The sequence below is a fragment of the Planococcus citri genome, chromosome 2, assembly GCF_950023065.1.
Source record: "Planococcus citri chromosome 2, ihPlaCitr1.1, whole genome shotgun sequence".
Classification (NCBI taxonomy): Eukaryota; Metazoa; Arthropoda; class Insecta; order Hemiptera; family Pseudococcidae; genus Planococcus; species Planococcus citri.
The window spans coordinates 71,117,298-71,138,928 of record NC_088678.1 but is presented as its reverse complement, the minus strand read 5'-3'; the positions used below and the strand labels follow the sequence as shown (position 1 = coordinate 71,138,928).

The following is a 21,631-nucleotide window of genomic DNA, read 5'->3' as shown; positions in this document are numbered from 1 at the left end:
TCATGATGTTCGAAAAAATTTACTTGGAGGGAGGGGGGTGTGAGGTGGAAAATTCCAACTTTGCAAAATAAGGTACATTGTTTCTTGCATCCGAAAACTCCCACTTTTTTCCAATAATATCTAGTTCTAATGTTGTGTCGTTTTTTCGCCAGAAATTGCTAAAAAAAAACTTGTTTTGCTGAAAAGTAATTTCCTTGCAGGTTGCCTACCTGTACTTAGTAGGATTTGTGTATTCGGCACATACAAAAACCTCCGATGTACCTAGTCTTTGTACTGGTCTCGGAAACGTACCTTGTTTGATAATGCATCTAAAACGGCGATTAATCTCGTTGCCTCAGTGGTGTAGTGGAATGCACGCTGGACCGGCAATCCGGAGGGCCTGGGTTCGATACCCAGGCTGGGCACGAATTTTTCGTACGTTAGATGCATTAGAAAACAGGTCAATTACAGGTCAGTAAAAGAAAAGAGACTTCTTCTTATTTGAATTATCTCACTGGCCTAAAAGTAATTTCCTTGCAGGTTGCCTACCTGTACTTAGTACATTCTAACCCATATTTTATTGTAATTTGAAAATTTGTTGAACAGAAAATTGCAACTGGAAAAGATTTTTGCCGTTTCTCAAAAAATTATTGAAACATTCCAAAACATTTGATAAACGAAAAGTTGAAATGACGAATTATGATTCCCTGCCCGCCTCCTCCCCCCCGAAAATGTTGTGAACTTTGTGAAAAATATCCTGCTAGAATCCTGCTTTTGCATTTTGAAATTTTGTTAGACACCCTGATAAAAAAATTTAGGCTTTTAGCGATTTTGACAGAAGGTGACATTTTTGGGTATTTTTGGCAGAAACTGAAACTTTTACAATTTTAACAATATACACAGGGCTCTGTAATCGCAACGTTAAAAAAAAAAAAAAAAAAAAAAAAGGCAGTTTATTCAATTGTTTCCTTTTTTCAAGATGTTGCAAGCATGAAAAAATTGAGTTTTTGAAAATTTGCAAAAAAAAAGATATGTAATAATGAGTAATTGTAGCAAGCAATACGTTGAAAAAGTAACCAAAATTTATTTTCAGTAATTTAGTCCAAGTGCAAGCCTTGTAACTGCAAATTACTCTTGAAAAGTACCACTTATAGAGGCCATAATTTTGTTTTCATCTCCTATCGGCCTTATCAGTAACTGTACAGGAAATTTCAAGCCCCATACACACACGATTTCCCAGTCATCCTGCTTGAGATAACCTCACACATGTTTCCTTTCAATGTACAAACACGCACACTCCACGTGCACTTTTAATGACGTATTCGAGGCTGGAATATTCGATAAAAAGCAGAGATCCGAACTGCGACGACATCAAAATAGAATATTATACTCCGAGATATCAATTATTACGTACGTACGAACATACCTAATATCTGGAATAGAAGAGGGAAAATGCATCGAACCCGGATACATTTGCCTTGGCAATCTACCACACAGTTCGCTTGCTGGTAAAATAAGACGTAAATGAGACGGACCGGTAGAGGAAACGCGAACCAAAACCCAAATATCATACGCTGTCAAGTGCACGACGTTATGAGTGGTACAAAGTAAACGCGATAAATCGCTTCTCCAACTTCCTTAACACGCTGTCATCTGAGCGAGTTTTACTTAAAGGAAAAATGCTTACATATTACGTATAAATATAACACTATATTGTATACAAGGACCGAGGAGGAAAATTTGCAAATGGAACGATACTGCAACGCCAAGATATACACATAAATCGAAAAGAGGCAAAGGGAAGACATTCGAAGCACGTATCTCATTTAATAGTACGTAGAATGTATCTCTTGGATGCGTATTTATATACACACTGCGCCGTTCCACGTCGAATTAATACTAATAAAATGACGTACTGCGAACTCGTACAAGTGCCTAGAATGGCTTAAGCGTGTGCTCGAATGAACACACTGTATATGGATAGTATTAATAGAGTGACAAATGGGTGTGTTTTTACAAAAGCTGCCTGCCATCGATGGGACAGATTTGCAATTTCGATATTTGAAATTTTTGATTTTACTATTTATAGCAAAGTGAAGTCAAGTTGTACTCGCATGAAATTCGTAAAGCTCTGATTTAGACTCTTGGAGCATTAGGATTGTCATTATACCTCAATGACTAACTTTAGAGTCTTTATTCATAATGAATACCTAATCAAATTCCTCGAATCCTTGCTTAAGGTCCTAATTGAATCCTCCTACTCTTCTCCCGATACTCTTGTCATCTACAGACGAATCAATCTTTTCAAAACGCTCGTGTCATGAACAAGAAAATACTGAAATTTAAACCATCCTCAGGTCCTTAAGATTCGATAAAATCAATTAACGCTTCACAGCAGTTTCAAAACTGGGTAATCGTGACTCGAGCCAAAAGACTACATATGTAGTTTATCGATGAGAAATGCACATTTTAGAAATAAATCAAATGGGTAATGCTTGCGCATTCGAGTATAAAAGAATACGTATTGTACTCTATCCGTATCATACATATGTGGAAGACGAGTCGAGCGAATACGAATGGTCAGAGACAGTCCTTATATTCTTAAAGCGAACAGCGAGAATTCCTCGCTCATGAATTCCACACACGAAATGGCAGGGATTCGCGAACCATATAAATCTAAATAAGCTTTGAGGCGGATATGAAGGTAGTATATGTGAAGTGTACCACCTACACGACCACGAATTACCACCGCCATAAGAAATGTAATGCTTTTATAAGTGTTCCAGACAAGCTTAGCAGAAAGATACACGAACAGAATGATGTGTCGTTGTTATTATCTTGCTTTTTTTTTTTTTTTGAGTTTTTGTACGTTTTATTTTACAGCACGTATGTAATTATCGCGGTAAAAAGGATACACTCGTATTTAAGGATCAAGAATACCAGAGAAAGATACATTATCAAGATGTAATTCTTCGTTTAAAAAAAAATGCTGTACGCTTACAGCTGGACTTGAAAATGATGAAGTAATCAGATTGTAACTGAGAGATGTTCAAAGAGAATAAAAAAATATATTTTTCGGCATTTCATTAAATAAAATGATGTAAATGTAGAAAACGTTTATCATTAAAAATTCAAGATTTCGAGCAAAAAAAAAAGGTCAGAAGAGAATCAGGAACTAATTTTTATTTCGTGGTTTATGATTCTTTGATGGTGGTTCAAATGTTCTGAGAGATTGGAATCAGTCTGTTTTTAAAAATTGGGTTTGGGTTTGCTTTCGAGGGTTTTTAATTCTAAGTCTGTTATTTTAGTGAATTCTAGCAAAATCTTCAAGATTCTATCATGTATTTTTGAAATTAGAAAAAAGGATGAAATTTTTTTTTTAGAAATAGAACAGTCAGTTTTAGTTTTACATTGGTTCCAAAATCCAGGGCCGTCGAGAGGAGGGCAATGGGGACGGTTTGCCCCTCGAAGCCAAGAAAAAGCATCTCTCAGTTCCCCAAAACATTGTTAGTACTGAGCCTTATCGTTTCAAAAAGACTAAACGAAAAATCCCTAGCTACCAGTTTGATAAGAGAGGGCCCTAAAGCCCTTTTCTCAGAAACCTCCCTTGGTCTCTCAGCGTGCTGATCCTTAGAGGCCTTTGAAGTTGGAAAAATTAATTAAAATGAAATCAATATATTTTTTTAAATCTTCAATTTCTGTGTTGGAATTTTACGAGAATTCGACTTTTTGGATTTTTCTCATTTTTAAAGCACCCCGAGTTTCAATTTTTCATCATGTGTGAGAGAGATGGTTCAAAACTTTCAAAAAATAGTGCTTTTTGTGTGAAAACGAGCCAAATTCAAAGGACTAGAATGTAAAAATGTGAAAATATTGATTTCTTTGATTTTCTGATTTTTTGAGTGAGGTTTTAAGTTACGAAAAATCTGAAAAAGAAGATGATCCCTTCAATTGAGGAACCGTTTCCTTTTTCAAAATTCAGTACAACGAATATAATATAATATATACCTAAAGAGCGAGATTTTCCTTCTATTTTTTCTAGAATCAATTTTTCGGGGGGGGGGGTTAGTGACAAAATATTTTACCAATAAGGAAGTTAAAATAATTGTGAAAATGGCTGTAAAAGTTTTGAATTCCTAATTGGATGCTCTATCGACATAGGGTGGCTCTTATTTTCAAGTTTGAGATTTTTGCTCCCCTCCCACCCTCGTAGTTCCATTTGGTGAGAAAATAATTCCCTGGTTTTGTTTTTGCTTTCCTCTGCCACAATTTTCCAAAAAATTCAAAAATATAAAACGATACAAAATTTTTTAATTTTTGATTTTTTTCATTCTACCCCATCCCATATTGTCCCTTTGATCCAAAACGGTTCCCAAAATTTGTTATCCCCTCCCCTGATAGAAAACAATGAAAACTATCGTTCGTTCGTTCGTTCAGAATGTATAAAAAGCAATCTGATGGCTGATTCTTAATCTAAAAGGTATTTGGAAAAAAATGATCTCGAATGCCATTCTTTTTAGCTCCTCACCTTCCGAGGATCCACCCCTCTTTCTTAAAAATCAAGATGACTATCAGGTCGCGAAAGTCGCGAAAAAGTCGCGATTTTCACCAAAAATAACCGAAAAGTCACTAAAAGTAGAAAAATTGACTTCTCTCATCAAAAATGAAGTTATTTCACTTGCAATTTTCCAAAAAGAGGATTTTCCAAGCATTCCAATCAAAACAACCGTACAAAAGTCCGAACTTCTGCTAAAATATTAAAAAATGCTGTATTTTTCGTCGAAAATTCAGAAACAATTTCTAATTTTTTCCTCCAAGTTGTTCTTTTTGAAAAAAAAAAAATTACGTCCTAAATTCATGAAAAAAATAAATAAAGAATTGGAATTTTCGAAAGATTTTACCCTCGCCTTGCTCGAACCTTGTTCATATTTTTAAAATTATTTTAGAGGTAATTGGTACATAATATATAAGTAGATGTGTGGGCAACTGGGCAAAATGGGCATTTACGTCCAGGCTTTTGCATTCTACGGTTCAACCAGTTTCTTTTTTGTTTAAAAAATGAGGTAGGAGGAAAAGGTACTGAACTCAGGGTTGTAAAAACCCAGGTAGTGATGTATGAGCTACTTTGTAGATAGTGTAGGAAGCAACGGGAAACTACTACATGAAAGCTCAAACAATGTCGATTCCACAGAATAATCGCAGTGGCAATAGGCATTCGCCTCACCCTGTTAGGGTACCACAAAAATGCGATTTCCAATGTCCTGTAAAGCACAAGGAACCACGACGACGACGAATACTCATAACTCATAAATTGATAAAATGCAAGACTTCAACCATTTTTGCAAAAAACAAGACTTTCTGGAAATTTGGTAATTTATGACAAGAAATTTTTCATTATGAGAAATGGAAAAACCTGTTTGAAGTAACCTTTCACAAAATTCTCTGACTTTTGAGTAAAAAATTTTGTAAATTTCCAAAACTCCCTGACTTTTCCAGGTTTTCCAGGCTTGTTGACACCATGAATAAATCCTTATTTTCTGACAAAAAGTTTCATTCATAAAAATTCTTTTATTATGCGTCTGAATTTTTCTAAATAATTCCCTTTTCAAGAAAAAACTCTCCTGAGACCTTCAAACTATGTTGACTCCCTAGTAAGGAGCCCCTCAAAGTTGAATAAATCAAAATCAGAGAAAATTTTTTGAAAATATCAATTTCACATTATAATTGTTCTACATAACCCCCTTTTCAAGAAAAAAAAAAAAATCTTTGTTGAACCCCCCCCCCTCCAAACGATGTTGGCTCGCTTGTATGGAACCCTCCCCCCAATTTGGTCCTCAAAGTCAAAAAAAATCAACAAAAAAATGAAAAATTCATATCTGTACAAATTTTTTGAAAATGTCATTTCTGAGCGGAGTGCTCTTAGATAACCATTTTTTCAAGAAAAACACCCTGTGGTCCTCCAAATTATGTTGGTCCAGTTTAATGAAACTCCCAAAATTGAAAAATATCAAAAAATGTGAAAATTGATGTCTGTAGGTACAAATGATTTGAAAATTTCTCATCTCTCATCTTTGAGCAGAATACTTCTAGATAAATCTTTTTTCAAGAAACCCCTTTCATCAGCCCCCCACCCAACAATGTTGGCCATCTACATAGAGATCCGAAAATTTTCTTAAGTTGTTTCTGTATCGATTTGTTTTCAAACAGGACGCAGTTTAAAATCCATTTTGAAGTCAATGCCCTCCGAAGATACGTAGAAAAAGAAGTGGAAAAAGAAGCGGGAGGATCATAATAGAATAGGTTGTTGAAAATTTGAATTTTTGCTTGTTTCGTGGGTTCGGCTTAAAACGAAATGAAAAAAATTGAATTCTCATTTTTGGAAAAAAAAAATTCAATTCTGCGATGCGAATAAAATCTGCAAATTTCTATTCTCGCGATCTGGTTGCCATTTCGTAGCTCGTTGTTCGAATGAGCTTTTGAATTTGAAATTTTCATTTATAAATCGTTTACTTTATATACCGGAGTGTAATGAACGTTATCATAATATGCATCTGACGCGAACACCTACGCTGGCTTCTCGAATATCTCGCTCGCAGAGTGTAATCCTTTTATACCTCGTGTCCGAAATTACATCTGCGTATCTTCGACGCGGCTATAAAATCAAAACAAATGGATATTTTCTAAACCTATGGCGATGGCGCACCTTTTGCAAAGACAATTGAACGAATTACGCGCCACGTACTTGAAAGTTGAAGCTTTTAGAAATAATAGAGAAATACCGCTGTGCGCAGCTTATAGATAAGCGTGTACGTGAATTCGAATCGAAGGTATAATGCGATTCCAAGTGTATATATTTAAATCGTCCGCGGCTGTGTCTTTCATAATGCATAAGTCGTTTTACGTTTACGTTTGCATACGTTTGGTTTGCTCGCAAGTTACTCTTATTCTCTGGTTGGTTCTGGTACATGCAAAACACGAGTGTTTACACGTGTCGAAGCATGGAATTGTTGTGTATCCCTGGTTTACTCGTACAACGTGCTTTGCGAGTTGTAGTTGGAATTTACTACACGAGACGAGAAGATGAAACCTTCGAACCGTATATTTTTCCATTTGACCGGTCAACACGAAATCTTTACTCGTTGGAATCCTTTTTTTGGAAATGTTATAAAAACGTTCGAATGTTACGATCATATTTTCGATCATTTCTGATACGACTCGAAATCGGGAACTGTAACCTACTTTCGTATTTTTCTTTCGAATGATTAGTCAGGGAGGTACCCACTCGAAGGGAAGGAGAACAGGCTCGAAAAATACCCATAAATCTAGTACTTGCCCATCCTTTCATCGTTGAGGTATGGAAATGGTTCGATTCGATTCGATTAAACGATGCAATACGAGTATTTCTCGCCTTCGTGATTTCATCCGCGAACAAATATATGTAAATTCGACAAGCTACGGAATGATAACTTATCGACGACGAGCGACGCGACGTTCGAGATGAAAAATTCGCTTCTATCGTGTAGAAAAAATTCCTTCATCGAGTTGAAATTCCTGGCGTAAATTTCTCGCAATGTCGAAGAATTTTCGTACCCGTTTCCGCGCGCAGTTCAAAGGCACAAAAGTCCTTCTACGAGTCGACTATACTTAGCAGGAAATCGCGAGATGAAAAAATAACTCCAACGATGAGATCAAGTCGCGTGGCTGGAAAAAACAACCGAGATGAAACGTCAGCGATTTGTTGTTTTTGTAACGTTTCCGTGAGCCTATAAAACAGCGAATTTTATTATCAGAATTCAAACGATTCGTCTATTACCCCTCCTGTTCCTCTTGCTTTGTTTAAAATCCATATTCTATAGTACACTTTCGACTTCTTCGACACCATTAAAATTCCTCGAGCTGAAAGAGAAAAAAATTGCACCGTAAGACATTTCGCCTCGATATTCGCTGTTGAGCAGTTGAGCCGCGTTAACCTATAAGTAAGCGAATATTTTCCATGTTAAGCCAGCTTTGGATTGGAATATCGTTACATGGCGAATTCCGGCATCCGAACTCATCGTCAGCACGTGAAAAACGTTACGTTTTATTACGCTCGTCCCTGCTCTACTCCTATGCCTCGATTTCGTCGCTTTCGATATAGGTGCAGAAGATAGAAGAGGAACAAGCCTCTCTGAAAGGCGTATCAAGATATTGGTTGCTTTGCTCTGAGTCTGAACTGAAGCTGATACTGGTGCAATGAACGGTTGCCTCATTTCCACTCTTTTCGCAACAATAATTCTTTTACTACCAGATGAAAACTCCAACGAATGAATGTGACTTTTCAACACGAGCAGAAAGAATCGAGCTTTTTGGCTCGGTATAGCTTTGATTTCACGCTTCAGCCTATTCCTTGTATAGATATTTTTATAATCGACCATTAACGACCATAAAAAAGGCGTTTTTATCGATGTCGACTTCCTATTTTCGAGTGTTATTCGTCGTCGAGTGGAGTTTTTTTCAGTGTGGAAAAAAACGTTGTGGTGGTAGAAGCTCCGGGTGCTTTCTTATCACCCGGTTGTTTTCTTTTTTTTGGCTGCTAGTTGAAGATAATACGTAAACGAAGGAATTTTTTAAGCTGAAGAAATGGAGGAAGGGAGAACAGTGAGCTCATATTGGTATGATCTGATTAGCAATTTTATTCTATGCTACATTATAATAAGATCCATTAAGATTGCAACTGCGAGGTAGGAAGATTAGGTTTTTTCCCTTCAGGATTTAAATCCAGCTTAAAGTAACTCATTCAGTATAAAGTGAAAATTTCTGCAACTTTCGGCAAAAAGAGAGAGACTTTGATAATTTTTGCAAGGGAAATGAGTTTTTGGAAATTTTTGGGGAAAAAACGAGACTTTTGGAAGATGTTTTTATTTTTTTGCAAAAAAAAAACGACAAATTTCGGGATTTTTACCAAATTTTGTTGAAGAAGTGAGTATATTTTTGACGAAAATCAAAATTTTGACAATTTTAGCAAAAAACAGGATTTTTAAATTCTGGTTTCAAAATCGAAATCGAAGCCCTCAGAAAACTACAATTCGATACCCATATCGTATTTTTCGAAATTTTGGGCCTCCAGGCCTCCAGCATCATTTTGGAACCTGGGATTCAATCTTGACTTTGGAGTCAAAGAGATTTCTGAATAGGAATACAATTTTTTCGAAATTTCGAACCTTTACCCCTGTTCTTGGAAGTCTCAGTTTTGGTTTTGAGATCAAACTAGTTTTGGAATCGAAATTAGTGCCTTTAAAAACTCATGTTTAATAATACGTACGTACGATTGAATAATCGAATAATTATTAAAAATCGATTTATTTACAATTTTTTATTCTACGTGATCGATCGTGTTCAACATGAAAGACCGATCTTGTATAGGTGACTTTTCGACCAAAAATCGATCATGATCGATAATCGATTAATCGATTCTTAAAAATCGATTCATTTGCAAATTTTTATCTCACATCATCGATTATGTTCAACATAAAAGATCGATCTAAGCGACTTCTCGATCAAAAATCGATCATGATCGATATCGATTATTTAATCGATTCATTTGCTATTTTTTATCTCACATCATCGATTATGTTCAACATAAAAAATCGATCTAAGCGACTTCTCGATCAAAAATCGATCATGATCGATATCGATTATTTAATCGATTTATTTGCTATTTTTTATCTCACATCATCGATTATGTTCAACATAAAAAATCGATTTAAGCGACTTCTCGATCAAAAATCGATCATGATCGATAATCGAATCTCAAAAATCGATTCATATTGCAATTTTTTATTTTTCATTGTACTTGATCGATCATGCTCAAAATGGAAGGTCGTACCAATCACTACTGGTTAGGATACTCCATTGCAAGTGATATTTATGTCACTAAAAAATCGATTTCAATATTCTATTTCAACGTCGAGCAAAATGTCATTAAATCTACCAACAGTTACACCCCCCCCCCCACACAAGTCTTCAAGGTGTTCCTAGATTTTTTAATATTCTAATAGAAGATTTTTTTTCAAATTTTTCCCATGAAGGTATGTCAGATTTTAATATTTACCCTCTTCTCCCCACCCTTCACTGCCCGTGCCCAAGGTTAAAAATTCGAAATTTTGGAAGATTTGCGCATCTTTTTTACAAACGTTAGCAACCAACTGTTGAATTTGCAAAAAATTTGAATTTCAAAAGTTGGTTGCTAAAATAGTGAAAAAGGTGCACATTTCATTTAAAATCCGAATTTTCCCATGATTTTTTCACATTTGGTGTCAAATAATAAAAATAAAATTCAATTTTTAAAAAACCAGCATAACAAACTGATTTTGATTCCATTCTCAGCAAATTCCCAAGTTTTAAAATTACAAAATACGTATTTTTTTCTCAACACAAATGCAAATAGGTTTCTGGATTCATTCTCCAAGTTTTTAACGCTTCAAGTTTTAGCCTATAGAGTACACAGGTCAAAAAATAATCCTAAAAACATTATTTTTGACATGAGAATCGGTTTTTCGGACTCAAATTTTTCAGATTTGAAGGATGTAGTTTTCTAGAAAATTTAATTCAGAAAAAATGGAAAAGTAGTAGCTCAACCAGAGCGAGGCAAAAACTTTGAAAATTGTCAATTATTTAGAAATTTTCATGCTTTCTGAAGAAATTTCTACACTATTTTCGTGCTTTTGTGCTACTTATGTAGGTGAAATTTTCGCCTTTTTCGTGCAGGTAGATACTCTGACCTCAATGACATGAAATTCTCATGTTTTAAATAAAAAAAATCAACCAAATTAAAATTTTCCAAATTTCACCAACGCACCTAAAATTTTGAGTGGTTCTGTACTTCGCTGAAAGGAGGAGGAAATATCCATCCAATTCCTCGTCCAGCCCAAAACATTTACTATTGGTTGGGATACTTCCATTGCAAGTGATATTTGACTAAAAAAATAAAATTTAATGAATTTTCTTTGCAAATTATATTTTTGCGAATTTTATAATAACATTTGCATCAATTCTCAGGACACTCATTTTTTTCGAACAATTTTATAATGTTTTTTTCAAATTTGTAATCTTTCACCCAATTTTAAACATTTTACAACAAAATTGATGAGATTTTTCTAAATTTAGCTTACATATTTAAATGCAAATCGCAAGTAATCAAACCGACCAAAATAGATTATTTGAAATTATATAACGATTTTAGCAACCTTCTACACGTATAACAGTCCAAAATACCCTAGACGAGAATAATTACACTCTCAAGAGCTGCGAATCGCGAATCTCGATCACGTCAATTTCGTAATAGGTTGCCTTTTAAAACACACACCTATACTCTGGGGGCATTCACCTCATCTCCATTTACACAAACCGCTAAAATTCACTGCGCTCAACCTTCATAAGTGTTCGTCAATTCGGCGCTCTTGACAGCATTGAAACCACTCTACATGAAAAGCATTCCGTATTACTCGTACTACAATAAAACTCGCGCAGTATATCCATCTACCTATCTATGTATAAGGTAATTAGCTTCGACACTCGGCTGTAACACAGTGGAGCTTTCATCGACGACGCAGCATCGTCGTCTTCGTCGTCGTAGTCGCAGCTTCGCTCAAAAATTACGCTAATTTGGTCTCTTTCGAGGCGCGTAATTACCAAGTACCTACGTTATTCGTTTTAATTTCATATTACTTTTACTCCCCTAGGGCGGCGACGTCCAACTCGGCGTTATACTTTATCCGAAGTCGGCTCGATTTCGTCTTCGTCTCACCTTCACTCGACCATATAATGTAATCTCGAGCGTTATAAAACTTTTTAATCATCTTTTACGCGCTCCGTCGGTATAAATAATGAAATGCAAAAATTATTAAAAGATGGCGTAGGTAAATCGTGTCGGGGGTAGGGTTACACTTTGTGCTGAAACTGAGCCGACAAGACGCATGCGTCGGGCATCCGCCGCGTCGCTGAAGCAGGTGAAAAAACAAACCTTTCCTCGTCTCGCCTTACGACGGGCTTTTTCGCCGGGCCTATCTCGCTCCTTCCTTCGTGATGCTGAGACTGGCTGGCGTACTAGAGTCGTAGGTATATACACGGTAAATAATAAATATTTTGAAACCCTGCGAGCTTTAGCCACGGTCAACCGATAATTCCGGCATTCTATTTCGACAAGTTCGATAAAAGCTTCGATACATACGTTTTTCTCAGATTGCCTATGCTCCTTCGCGAAGACGTGGTGCGGCGATATACCCTCCTTCTCTCGTCGAGTCGACTACAGAAAATGAAAGTATTCGGTTGAATTTTAACGAGCCGATACCGCACCGCGTTAACTTTTATATCCCCAAATGCGAGAAACCGCACAACAACTCCGGAGACTTAAAAGCCACGAGTCAGCCAACCTGTACCGTACCAAACAACCATAAGACGAAGAAACCAACCGCCACGAGCTTTGAAACGACAACGAGTCAGATGGCGGAAGTGAGCAGGGGTGTGCAAGAACCGTAAAAGTGTATCTTTCGGAGAAAGAGAGCGAGGAAAAAAATTCGACCTATATATAAAAACGTCTTCGATACTTACCTCGAAAAGATTTACGGGTACGTCGTTTTTTACCAGACACGCTTGTACATGAGCGACCGCTTCTTGTGGGTAATTCTGTAACATATACACATGCATGGGTTAGTCATTTTCAAATTTTAAGAGCTTCATTACTCTAATTGGAACAATTAAATTGGGTGATCTTAAAATTATTCGTCATTTTGGAGTATATAATTCATTTTTTTGAGGTTAAACTCGATTCGAAAGCTTCGATTAAGGGGCCCTCGAACTTCGAAGTATCGATGACACCTTTTCAAGAAGTTTTTTATGCATCGATCTCTGGATCTCAGAAGTTTCAATCCTGTTCCTGAACAAAGCATTCGCCTCTACCTTCAGATCTCTTCTAATATTTCTCAAGCCTTAGTCTCCACACAAAAATAAACTTCAAGTCTGCTTTACTTCAGTTCTGCTACTTGAATTTTCCAATTTTCAGAATTTTTTTTAGAGGGGGGGGGGGGAGTTCATGATGGGACGTTGAAAAGATTTGTTGAAAAACCCTTTAAAAAATGAGGGACCATCAGGGGCGTTGGAGGAGTCGAATAAAAAAAAATGAGTTAAAATTCGCATTCAGAATTTTCGAAAACTTATAAAACGATATGTCACACAATATTTGACATTTTTTAAGTACCCCCCCCCCTCCTCTCAAAGGGTCGGCGAATCCCATCGCGAAAAGTTCATAGGTAATTAAAAATATCATAAAAATCTACGCTTCATAGATTTTTTCAAAATTTCAAATAATATTATGTAGCTGCAAAATTTGACAATTTTTTGAAAAACGAGCTTTCAAAAAAGCTCAACTTTGAACTTATGTAATTTTTGAACCCATTCACAATTACTTTCGACACGTCGCGTCGTAGTTGACAAAATCACTTCCAAAGTTGGGTATTACAAAATATAACAAGAAATTTAAAAACAACCCCCCATCCATCTGCCTTACTGGGACTGAGGAACCAATGACAGCGATTTTCTTTTTTTCCAAATGAAAAAATCCTATAAAAAAATTTGAGCAAAATCGGAGCACCTAAACCCGAAGCTGAGATGGTTTGACATAACCTTTTTGGTTAGGGGGGGGGGGTGTCTCGTAATTTTAACACATCTGTGATTTCTTGCAGAAGAGCTAAACTTTGAAAGTTCATATCTGAGAACTGGTGGAACCGCCAGCCAATCTAAGTGTGAGGTTTTGAACAAAATTAATAAATCATTCAAACTCAATCATTGAAATTTTAAAAATTTCAGTTTTTTGTCCTCTTAATAGGGCTCGTGCATAATTTTTCCAAAAAAAAATGATCGTCTTGGTAGCCAAAAAATATTGAAATGTTCTGGTTTCTGATTTTTAAAAAGTTGGGAGTATTTTGCAAAGGTTTGGTAAAAAAGGGAAACATTTCTGCAACTTTTAGCATAAAAGTGAGAATTTTTTGCAATTGCAACAAAAAAGTCAATTGTTGGCAAAAAGCAATAAGACTTTGACAAATTTCAGCAAATGGAAGGTCTTAATTTTTGACAAAAAAGCATATATAACGTTATAGGTAAACAATTTTTGAAAAAAATGAAATTTTTTGAATTTTTTTTGCAAAAAAAAACAGCAATTCCCAACAATTTTACAAAGAAGTGAAAATTTGAAATTTTCGTCAATTTTTGAGAAAATTACAATACATATTCTATGATTTTTGGCAAATAGAAACACTGACAATTTTAGTGAAAAGCAGGAATTTTCAGGAATTATTGGCAAAAAAGTAACACCTACTTTTTGACAATTTCTGGCAAGCGAGAATTTCGGGTAATTTTTGAAAAAAAAAATGAAAATCTTCAGCAATTTTAATAGATATTTTTTTGCATTTTTTTTGAATAAGCAAGGCATTTTCCTGAATTTTTTGGTAAAAAAGCGAAACTTTTTGATAATTTTACAAATAAATAAAAAAAAAAAAAAAAAAAAAAAAACAGTACCTAACTTTGGTAACCAAAAGGTATAAAAATAACCAAAAGTTACTCCAAGTAACTTGAATAATTTACTATTTAACCGAGTACAAATAAGTTCTACTTTCTGGATCAAAATTCAAAAAAAAAAAAAAAAAAAAATGAGATATGTAAAGAGCTTAGCTTAAAAATTGGTAGAATGAATTTCTTTGACCCGATCACCCCCCCCCTCCCTTCCCTCCAAATCCAAATTACTTTTTTTGAAGGAAAGAATAACTTCAGTAACCATTTTATTTTTGTCAAAAAATCAACCAAGTGATCAAAAAGTAACCGGTAAGTAACGCAAATGAGAAAAAAATCCTAAAATATCCTGAATATTGTGAAAGCGTTTTTCTGCTTTGTGTGGCTATTTCTTTTTTTGGTGACGAGGAAAACGTGAGGGAGAAGGGGTCGAAATTAAAAAAGTAAGCCAAGTCATTTCAAATTTTCAAAAACGATGGTTTTACAAAAAAAATTGAATTTTTCTATTGATTTGGACATGTTTCATTTTGAACATTTCCATAACAGAATTCGAATTGGCCGTAAGGGAAAAGTTTTGAAAAATTAATGATTCGAAAGGTAAAAGAACATCCATTTTTGATGCGAGAATTTGATTTTTATGACTTCAACTTTCCTAAAATAGGAATAACTTTGACTCGTGTTCGAAAATTTATAATTTTCTATAGGTAAAACAGTACTAATATTTTTGATGCGGGAAATAAATTTTTTACTCATGAAATTTTTGAAAACTTGAGCATACATATAGGATAGTTTAAGCTTTTTTGACGCATAGAGAAGAAAAATTCAGTCAAATACAGTCAAACAACACTTCGAAAAAATTCTCAACCAAAGAACAGCCTTTGCAAAATTTTTCATACCTTCAAAACCAAAAAAAAATAAACCCTTCGATAAAATTTCAAATCAAGAAAAACGGAAATTTACCGAATTCACCCTTCATTTCCTCTCCCCTCAACGCCACAAAATCATAACCGTGAGAACCAATTTTACAAAATTTGTTCCCCAATAAAATCGACGCAAACACGTCAAAATATCAATCAAAAAACCATGAAACAGCAGTTGAAAAAAACTACAAAAACAAATGTATTTCATCACGATGAAAGGTAATAAAAAAACGAAGAAAAAGTAAGAAAAAGGTAAAAAAAAACGTTCCTCGTTGGAAATTTTTTCAGTTTTTTTTTTTCGCTCGCTCGTTCGCTCGTACTAGCTTGCCAATCGTTTCAGGAAATAGCTACGGTAATAGCATTCATTATACGTTTGAAAGTTCTTCTTACCGAAAAACTTCTATTTTATTGAATTACTCTTCGCGAATAACTTAACCAACGAGGTACGACGAGCAACGAACAAGAGCAGTTTTTCCGCCGTTTGTCCTGCTCCTAGTGCTGGCCTCGTACGATAGAAGTAATTCTTATACGAGAGTTCGCGCGAGTTCTTTTCTTACTTCGTTTTTCTCTCTCTCTCTCACACACAATACTTTAAAGGAGATCTCTTGATTAGTACTGTCAAAGTTTTCCCAGCCTAAATACAGGGCGTTCGTTTTTTTCTCCTTCAAGTTGGCAATTGACTCGAATTAACATATACACAAAGAATATACGAGCCCTGAATTTCCTGCCTTTCTTATTACCGTGCAACGTACGACTTCATTTCGATGTTGTAAACCGATACGGTTGATTTGATGCCAAAATCGTTCCCCATTTTATAAGTCTATCGAATGTATTTATCGAGTTAATGTATCAATAAATTGCCAAAATATCGTTCCTATTGTACTATTTGGCGACCTTATAGAAATCGAATTTTTTTCCAGATAAACGACATGTTTCCTCGACTATTTCCTATGTTTTTATACAGTCTACCAGTTTCAATCACGTTTCTGTATTTAATCTAATCGGAAAATGACGCCAAAATTGGGTTCGCTGGTCTTGAAAAATATACGTAATCGATGTGCGCGACGAGTTTTAAAAATTTTAGCTATACTCTTAATAGTCTGGCATATGACAATACATAGGAAAAATTGCAGCCCCCCCCCCCCCCCCTCCTCACCGACCGACTGAAACAAATTTTCTTACATAGAGACATCCTGAGGTACATCCTAACTAACAAAATGGCGGCCATTTTGATTGGCAGGTCAACCGTAATTGCAAATTTTGCTTTCCAACATAGGACTCGCACGAAGTTTTTCGAACTGGAAAAAGCTAAATCGAAACAGCATGCAAAAATTCATCACCACCCAAATTTCAAGTGCTAAAGTGCATTTTTCGATTTTTTGTGAATTTTTGAAAATCTAACTTAGACCAAAAATGAGGGGGGGAGGAGGGAATCAAAATTTTACCTAATTGACCTAGAAAGCCGAAATTTGAGATATGCTCTATCTTAGACCTGTTAAATCGATTGGAACCGGTTTCAAACCGTTTTGAGAGTTCTGGAGCCTCCAGCAGATTTTTGAAAATTGAAATTTCCATAAAATTTCATTAAATGCAGTTGGAAAACCAAAATTGTTTCTGTAAACTAATTACAATACATTATGAAGTACACTTGCAGGTGGATTTTAAGTCATTTTGGAGCTTCCAGCAACTTCTTGAAAATTTCTAGAGCCTTCAGCAGATTTTAAAAAATTGAAATTTCCACAAAATTTCATCAAATGCAATTTGAAACTTTAATTTGTGAATCAATTCGTTCGCAAATGAGTCACTTATACGAATCAATTCGTTCGCGAAAGAGTCACTTATACGAATCAATTCGTTTGCGAATGATTCACTGAAAATTATTCAATTCGTTCGCGAATGATTCATCAAAAATTGAGTAATAAATGAATCGACTCGTTCGCAAACGAGCCACTTATACGAATCGATTCGTTCGCGAACAAGTGACTTATACGAATAGATTCGTTCACGAATGAGTCACTAATACGAATCAATTCATTCGCGAACAAGTCACTTATACCAACCGATTCGTTCGCGAACGAGTCACTTACACGAATCAATTCATTCACGAATGATTCACTAAAAATTATTCAATTTGTTCGCGAATGATACATCAAAAATTGAGTAAATGAATCGATTCGTTCGCGAACGAGTCATTTATACGAATCAATTCGTTCGCGAATGATTCATAAAAAATTGAGTAAATGAATCGATTCGTTCGCGAACGAGTCACTTACACGAATCAATTCATTCACGAATGATTCACTGAAAATTATTCAATTCGTTCGCGAATGTTTCATCAAAAATTGAGTAATAAATGAATCGACTCGTTCGCGAACGAGTCACTTATACGAATCGATTCGTTCACGAATGATTCACTAAAAATATATTCAATTCGTTCGCGAATGATACGCCAAAAATTGAGTAAACGAATCGATTCGTTCGCGAACGAGTCACTTGAACGAATAAATTCGTTAGCGAATGATTCATAAAAAATTGAGTAAATGAATTGATTCGTTCGCGAATGAGTCAGTGACTATTAATCAGCTCGTTCGCGAATGATTCACCTAGAAATCAATCAGTTTGTTCAATCGCTAATCGGTTGTGAATGATTCGATTCAATTCGATTTGATTCACTTCGCTTGAAAAGAGATCAATTTCTACACAATAGTTTCACAAAAATCGAATCAATCGTAAATTAATTGATCCGTTTGCGAATGATTCACCAAGAAATCTATCAATTTATTCAATCCCCAATCGTTCGTAAATGATTCGATTATAAACAGATCAACTGCTGTACTACAACAAATGTTTCAAAAAAATTGAATCAATTCGTTCCTAAAAGATTTTTTTTTGAAGAAAAGTCGGTTTTCTCATGCTAAATGCGTAAATGTTTTTTGGCCTAAATTTGATTTTTAAAAATTCACCAAAAATCGAAAAATACACTTTTTTTCAATTTTATTTTACAATTTTAGTCTCTCCAACACCATTTGGCTCGTGATAAATTGTTGCATGCTATTTCAATCTAGCTTTATCCAGTTCAAGAAAATCGTACGAGTCCTATGTTGGAAAGCAAAATTAGATTCTCCTCAAACCTCCAATCTACACTTATCTGACATCTGATCCCCATGGGCCCCAAAAATCCACTCCAGGCAGAAAAAAATATTCTCCTTAAACAATTACAACACATTTAGGATGAAGGTATCTCCTATGAACAACGTCATGGGTATCTCTGACAATTTCCTCTGGAGGTGTGCAGATGCTGATATTTTTAGTATGGGTAGGTCTGCTTTCAAGCGTGTGGTGGGGGTGGCATGGGAGTAGGAGTGGGGGTGCAGTGGGAGCTGTTTGTGAACCATTTCATATTCTGTACCTTATTCTTTTTAGTTCTCTATGTTTTTTTTTCTTTTCTTTTTTTAATAAGTATTTCTTCTGTTTGGTGTTATACTTTTTTGCTTACTTCTTACATTCTCTTTTAGATAGGAAGAACTACTTTTATAGATATTACTTTTTTTTTGTTTTTGTTTGTTTTTTTTCTCCTTTTTGCTTTCTTTTGTATGTTTGTATTTCTCAAACTTGTTTCTCTGGAGTAAATCTTAGTCTTATCTCTATAATTATAAATGGTCTCTCCTGTAATTGGCTCTAGCTGTTGGAGAGACCTAAATTGTAAAATAAATAAAATAAATAAATAAATAAATAAAATATAAAAATACTAATAAAATAAAATGAAAAATCGATTTTTCAAAAAATGATCTTAATTTTTTTTATGAAGTTTCAAAGCTAAAAACATGCCTTTTTAATTATTCATTTTTTTTATTTGGATCAAATAGCACGAAAAATAGAGAAAAACTCAATTTTTTAACAATGAATACTTCCCGTTTTTTTCAAACTCAAATTTTACAAAATTAGCCACTAAACCACCACTTTATCTGTCATCTCGACGATATGATAAGAAACCCAGCTCATGCGAATGTCGACTAACAACAATACGTGTAGATGCGCCCGAGGAACGTCGAATAAAAGAAACAAAAGTCCTATGTGAACTAAACGTGGGGCGAAATTACGTACGTAGAAGTATAACTGGCCCTCTAGCTGGTCCTTTTCCGAGCTCTCGGTTTTATGGACCAAATTATAAGAAAAGGAAATTAACTTTTGCGTCGTAGTGTGTTTTTGAAAGCAGCAGCCGCGCCGCCTTCGTTAGATACTTTTTATTCTTGTTTTTCTCTTCTTGGTCTTGGTCGTCGACGACGACGACGTTGTCGCAGCACATCGAGTTTTTGTACGTATATAAGGGTGAGTAGGATGGGCTGAGAGAGAAAAAGGAAGATGGGGAGGGGAGGACGTAACGCGAAACAAAAAACAAAAGCGCTTTTTTGAGAAAAGTTTTACTTTAAGTGGATCGTACACTTTTTATAAGTTTTACAACAGCCATCAGAATATTTGGCCGATTTTTACTTTTTAATCTCCGGTTTGGTAAGTACCTGTAGAGAGAAGTTTTGTACTAAGGGGGAAAAAAAACCGGCGAAACTGAAAGGTAAAAGACGACGAGAAGAAATTATAATATCTCGAGTATTTTATTATCGTACTTAATTGTGAAAAACTTTTGGTCCATCGCTTCATCAGCTTACTTAGTTACGGTTCATTTGAAACGCGAATAATGGCTCGGATTATTTTTACAATTATCGAGAGGGTTATTTTTTATTTTTTAGTTCGATGCTCGACTCGGGCTCGCGCGCCAACACAGCCTCGAGAACCACAAACCGTCATAGAAAATCGGTCGAAGAGAAAGCAAAGTTTTTAGTTATCTGCTGCGAAAAGAAAGGTACGATGGCTGTTTCACGTCGGTACTTTAATTAACGGGGTATCCGCCCTTTACGTCTCGACGCCCGTCTTCGGCGCTCCTCGCCTCAGTATAAATCGGTCCGGGAAATAAGATTAGAAAAAGAATTACGAGTGTAGTGCAAATAAAATGCCAATACGGATGAATAATCTGAACGAATTTGACCTCTCTCGACGAAGTGGAATGAAAAAAAAAAGAAGCCGAGTGACTTGGAAATTGCCTATGCCCGTTTTCTCTGCTATAAACTATACGATATGCGTAAGAATGTTAAACGCTTCGTATTTTTTTTTCTCTTTCTCTTTCCACCACCGTTTCGTTTAGCTCCAGCTTCAGGCCCGGAGGGGGCGGGGGGAGGAGGTAAAGGTCTTGCGAAATTTCTACCGCCGCACACAGTTTGCTGGTATTTCATTAAGCGTGAACCTACAGAATTTCTAGGCGTAAGTTAGGCAAAGATTATTCGCCGAAATGGCGGTGGCCGAAGCAACCGAGTCGAACGCAAGGTGACGAGATGATTTGAATTTATAATTCGCTCGAATCGACGTACACTGTACAGGTTTGTAGGTACACTCTCGTATATTCGCGTATTTCTACGTGGATTTGCATCAGGGTGATTCCATCGCTTCCTTTTTATTCGTTTTGCTTTTTTTTTTCATTTTTCGTCGAGCCAGATTTTGGTCTTGGAATTTTTTTCTGGGGTTTATATACGAATGTTTCGTTGTGTAATCGATGTGTTTTCGGTAGATGTTTTTTTCTACCATTTGGTTTGTGGATAAGTTCCTTCCATGGCGGGACAGCCACGCCCTGGGAGTGAAACAAAAAATAGTCGAAAATGTACGTAGACGTACATACGAGTAATTTTCTAATTAAATTGAAATTACATATATCGCGAATTTCGAGGTCGATCGAGCTGAAAATGGTTGCCAACTGTCAAGGTTCTTCTCAAAATGTTTATTTGGGTTTGTCGAAGGTTTCGAATTTTGAAAAAATATGCTATACGAGTTGGATAATTGTTGATTTGTTGATAAAAGATTATGTAAGAGCTAAACAAAAAGTAAGGAAGAAGATGCAAAATGGTAAAAAACAGCTCATGGTATTTTTTTTTTCATTGAACAGCTGTTTGAGGACTTGAAAATTTTTCACGACACTTGATCTAAATAAAAAAATGATTGGTAAATACTCAATCATTGAAACAATAAAAAAAACACCAAAACAAAAAAGTTAAAAAAAAGGCACTTTATGATTTTGAAGCAATTTTCTTCTTGTTTCTTTACTTTCACGACAAATGAATTGATTTGGGGGGGGGGGGCGGTAGACT

General features: G+C 35.5%; 1 protein-coding gene across 2 annotated transcripts in view; it reads right to left on the bottom strand.

Annotated features, from left to right (window-relative positions):
• LOC135837544 (G protein-coupled receptor kinase 1) overlaps positions 1-21,631 on the bottom strand; it is a 196,423-nt gene that overhangs the window by 76,386 nt on the left and 98,406 nt on the right. For both annotated transcript variants that reach the window (XR_010557212.1, XM_065352854.1), the window contains exon 5: positions 12,568-12,642. Coding sequence is in view for 1 of the 2 variants with exons in the window: in XM_065352854.1 (XP_065208926.1) it covers positions 12,568-12,642 (75 nt within the window). In the remaining variant the exon portion in view is untranslated. The remainder of the gene's footprint in view (positions 1-12,567; positions 12,643-21,631) is intronic.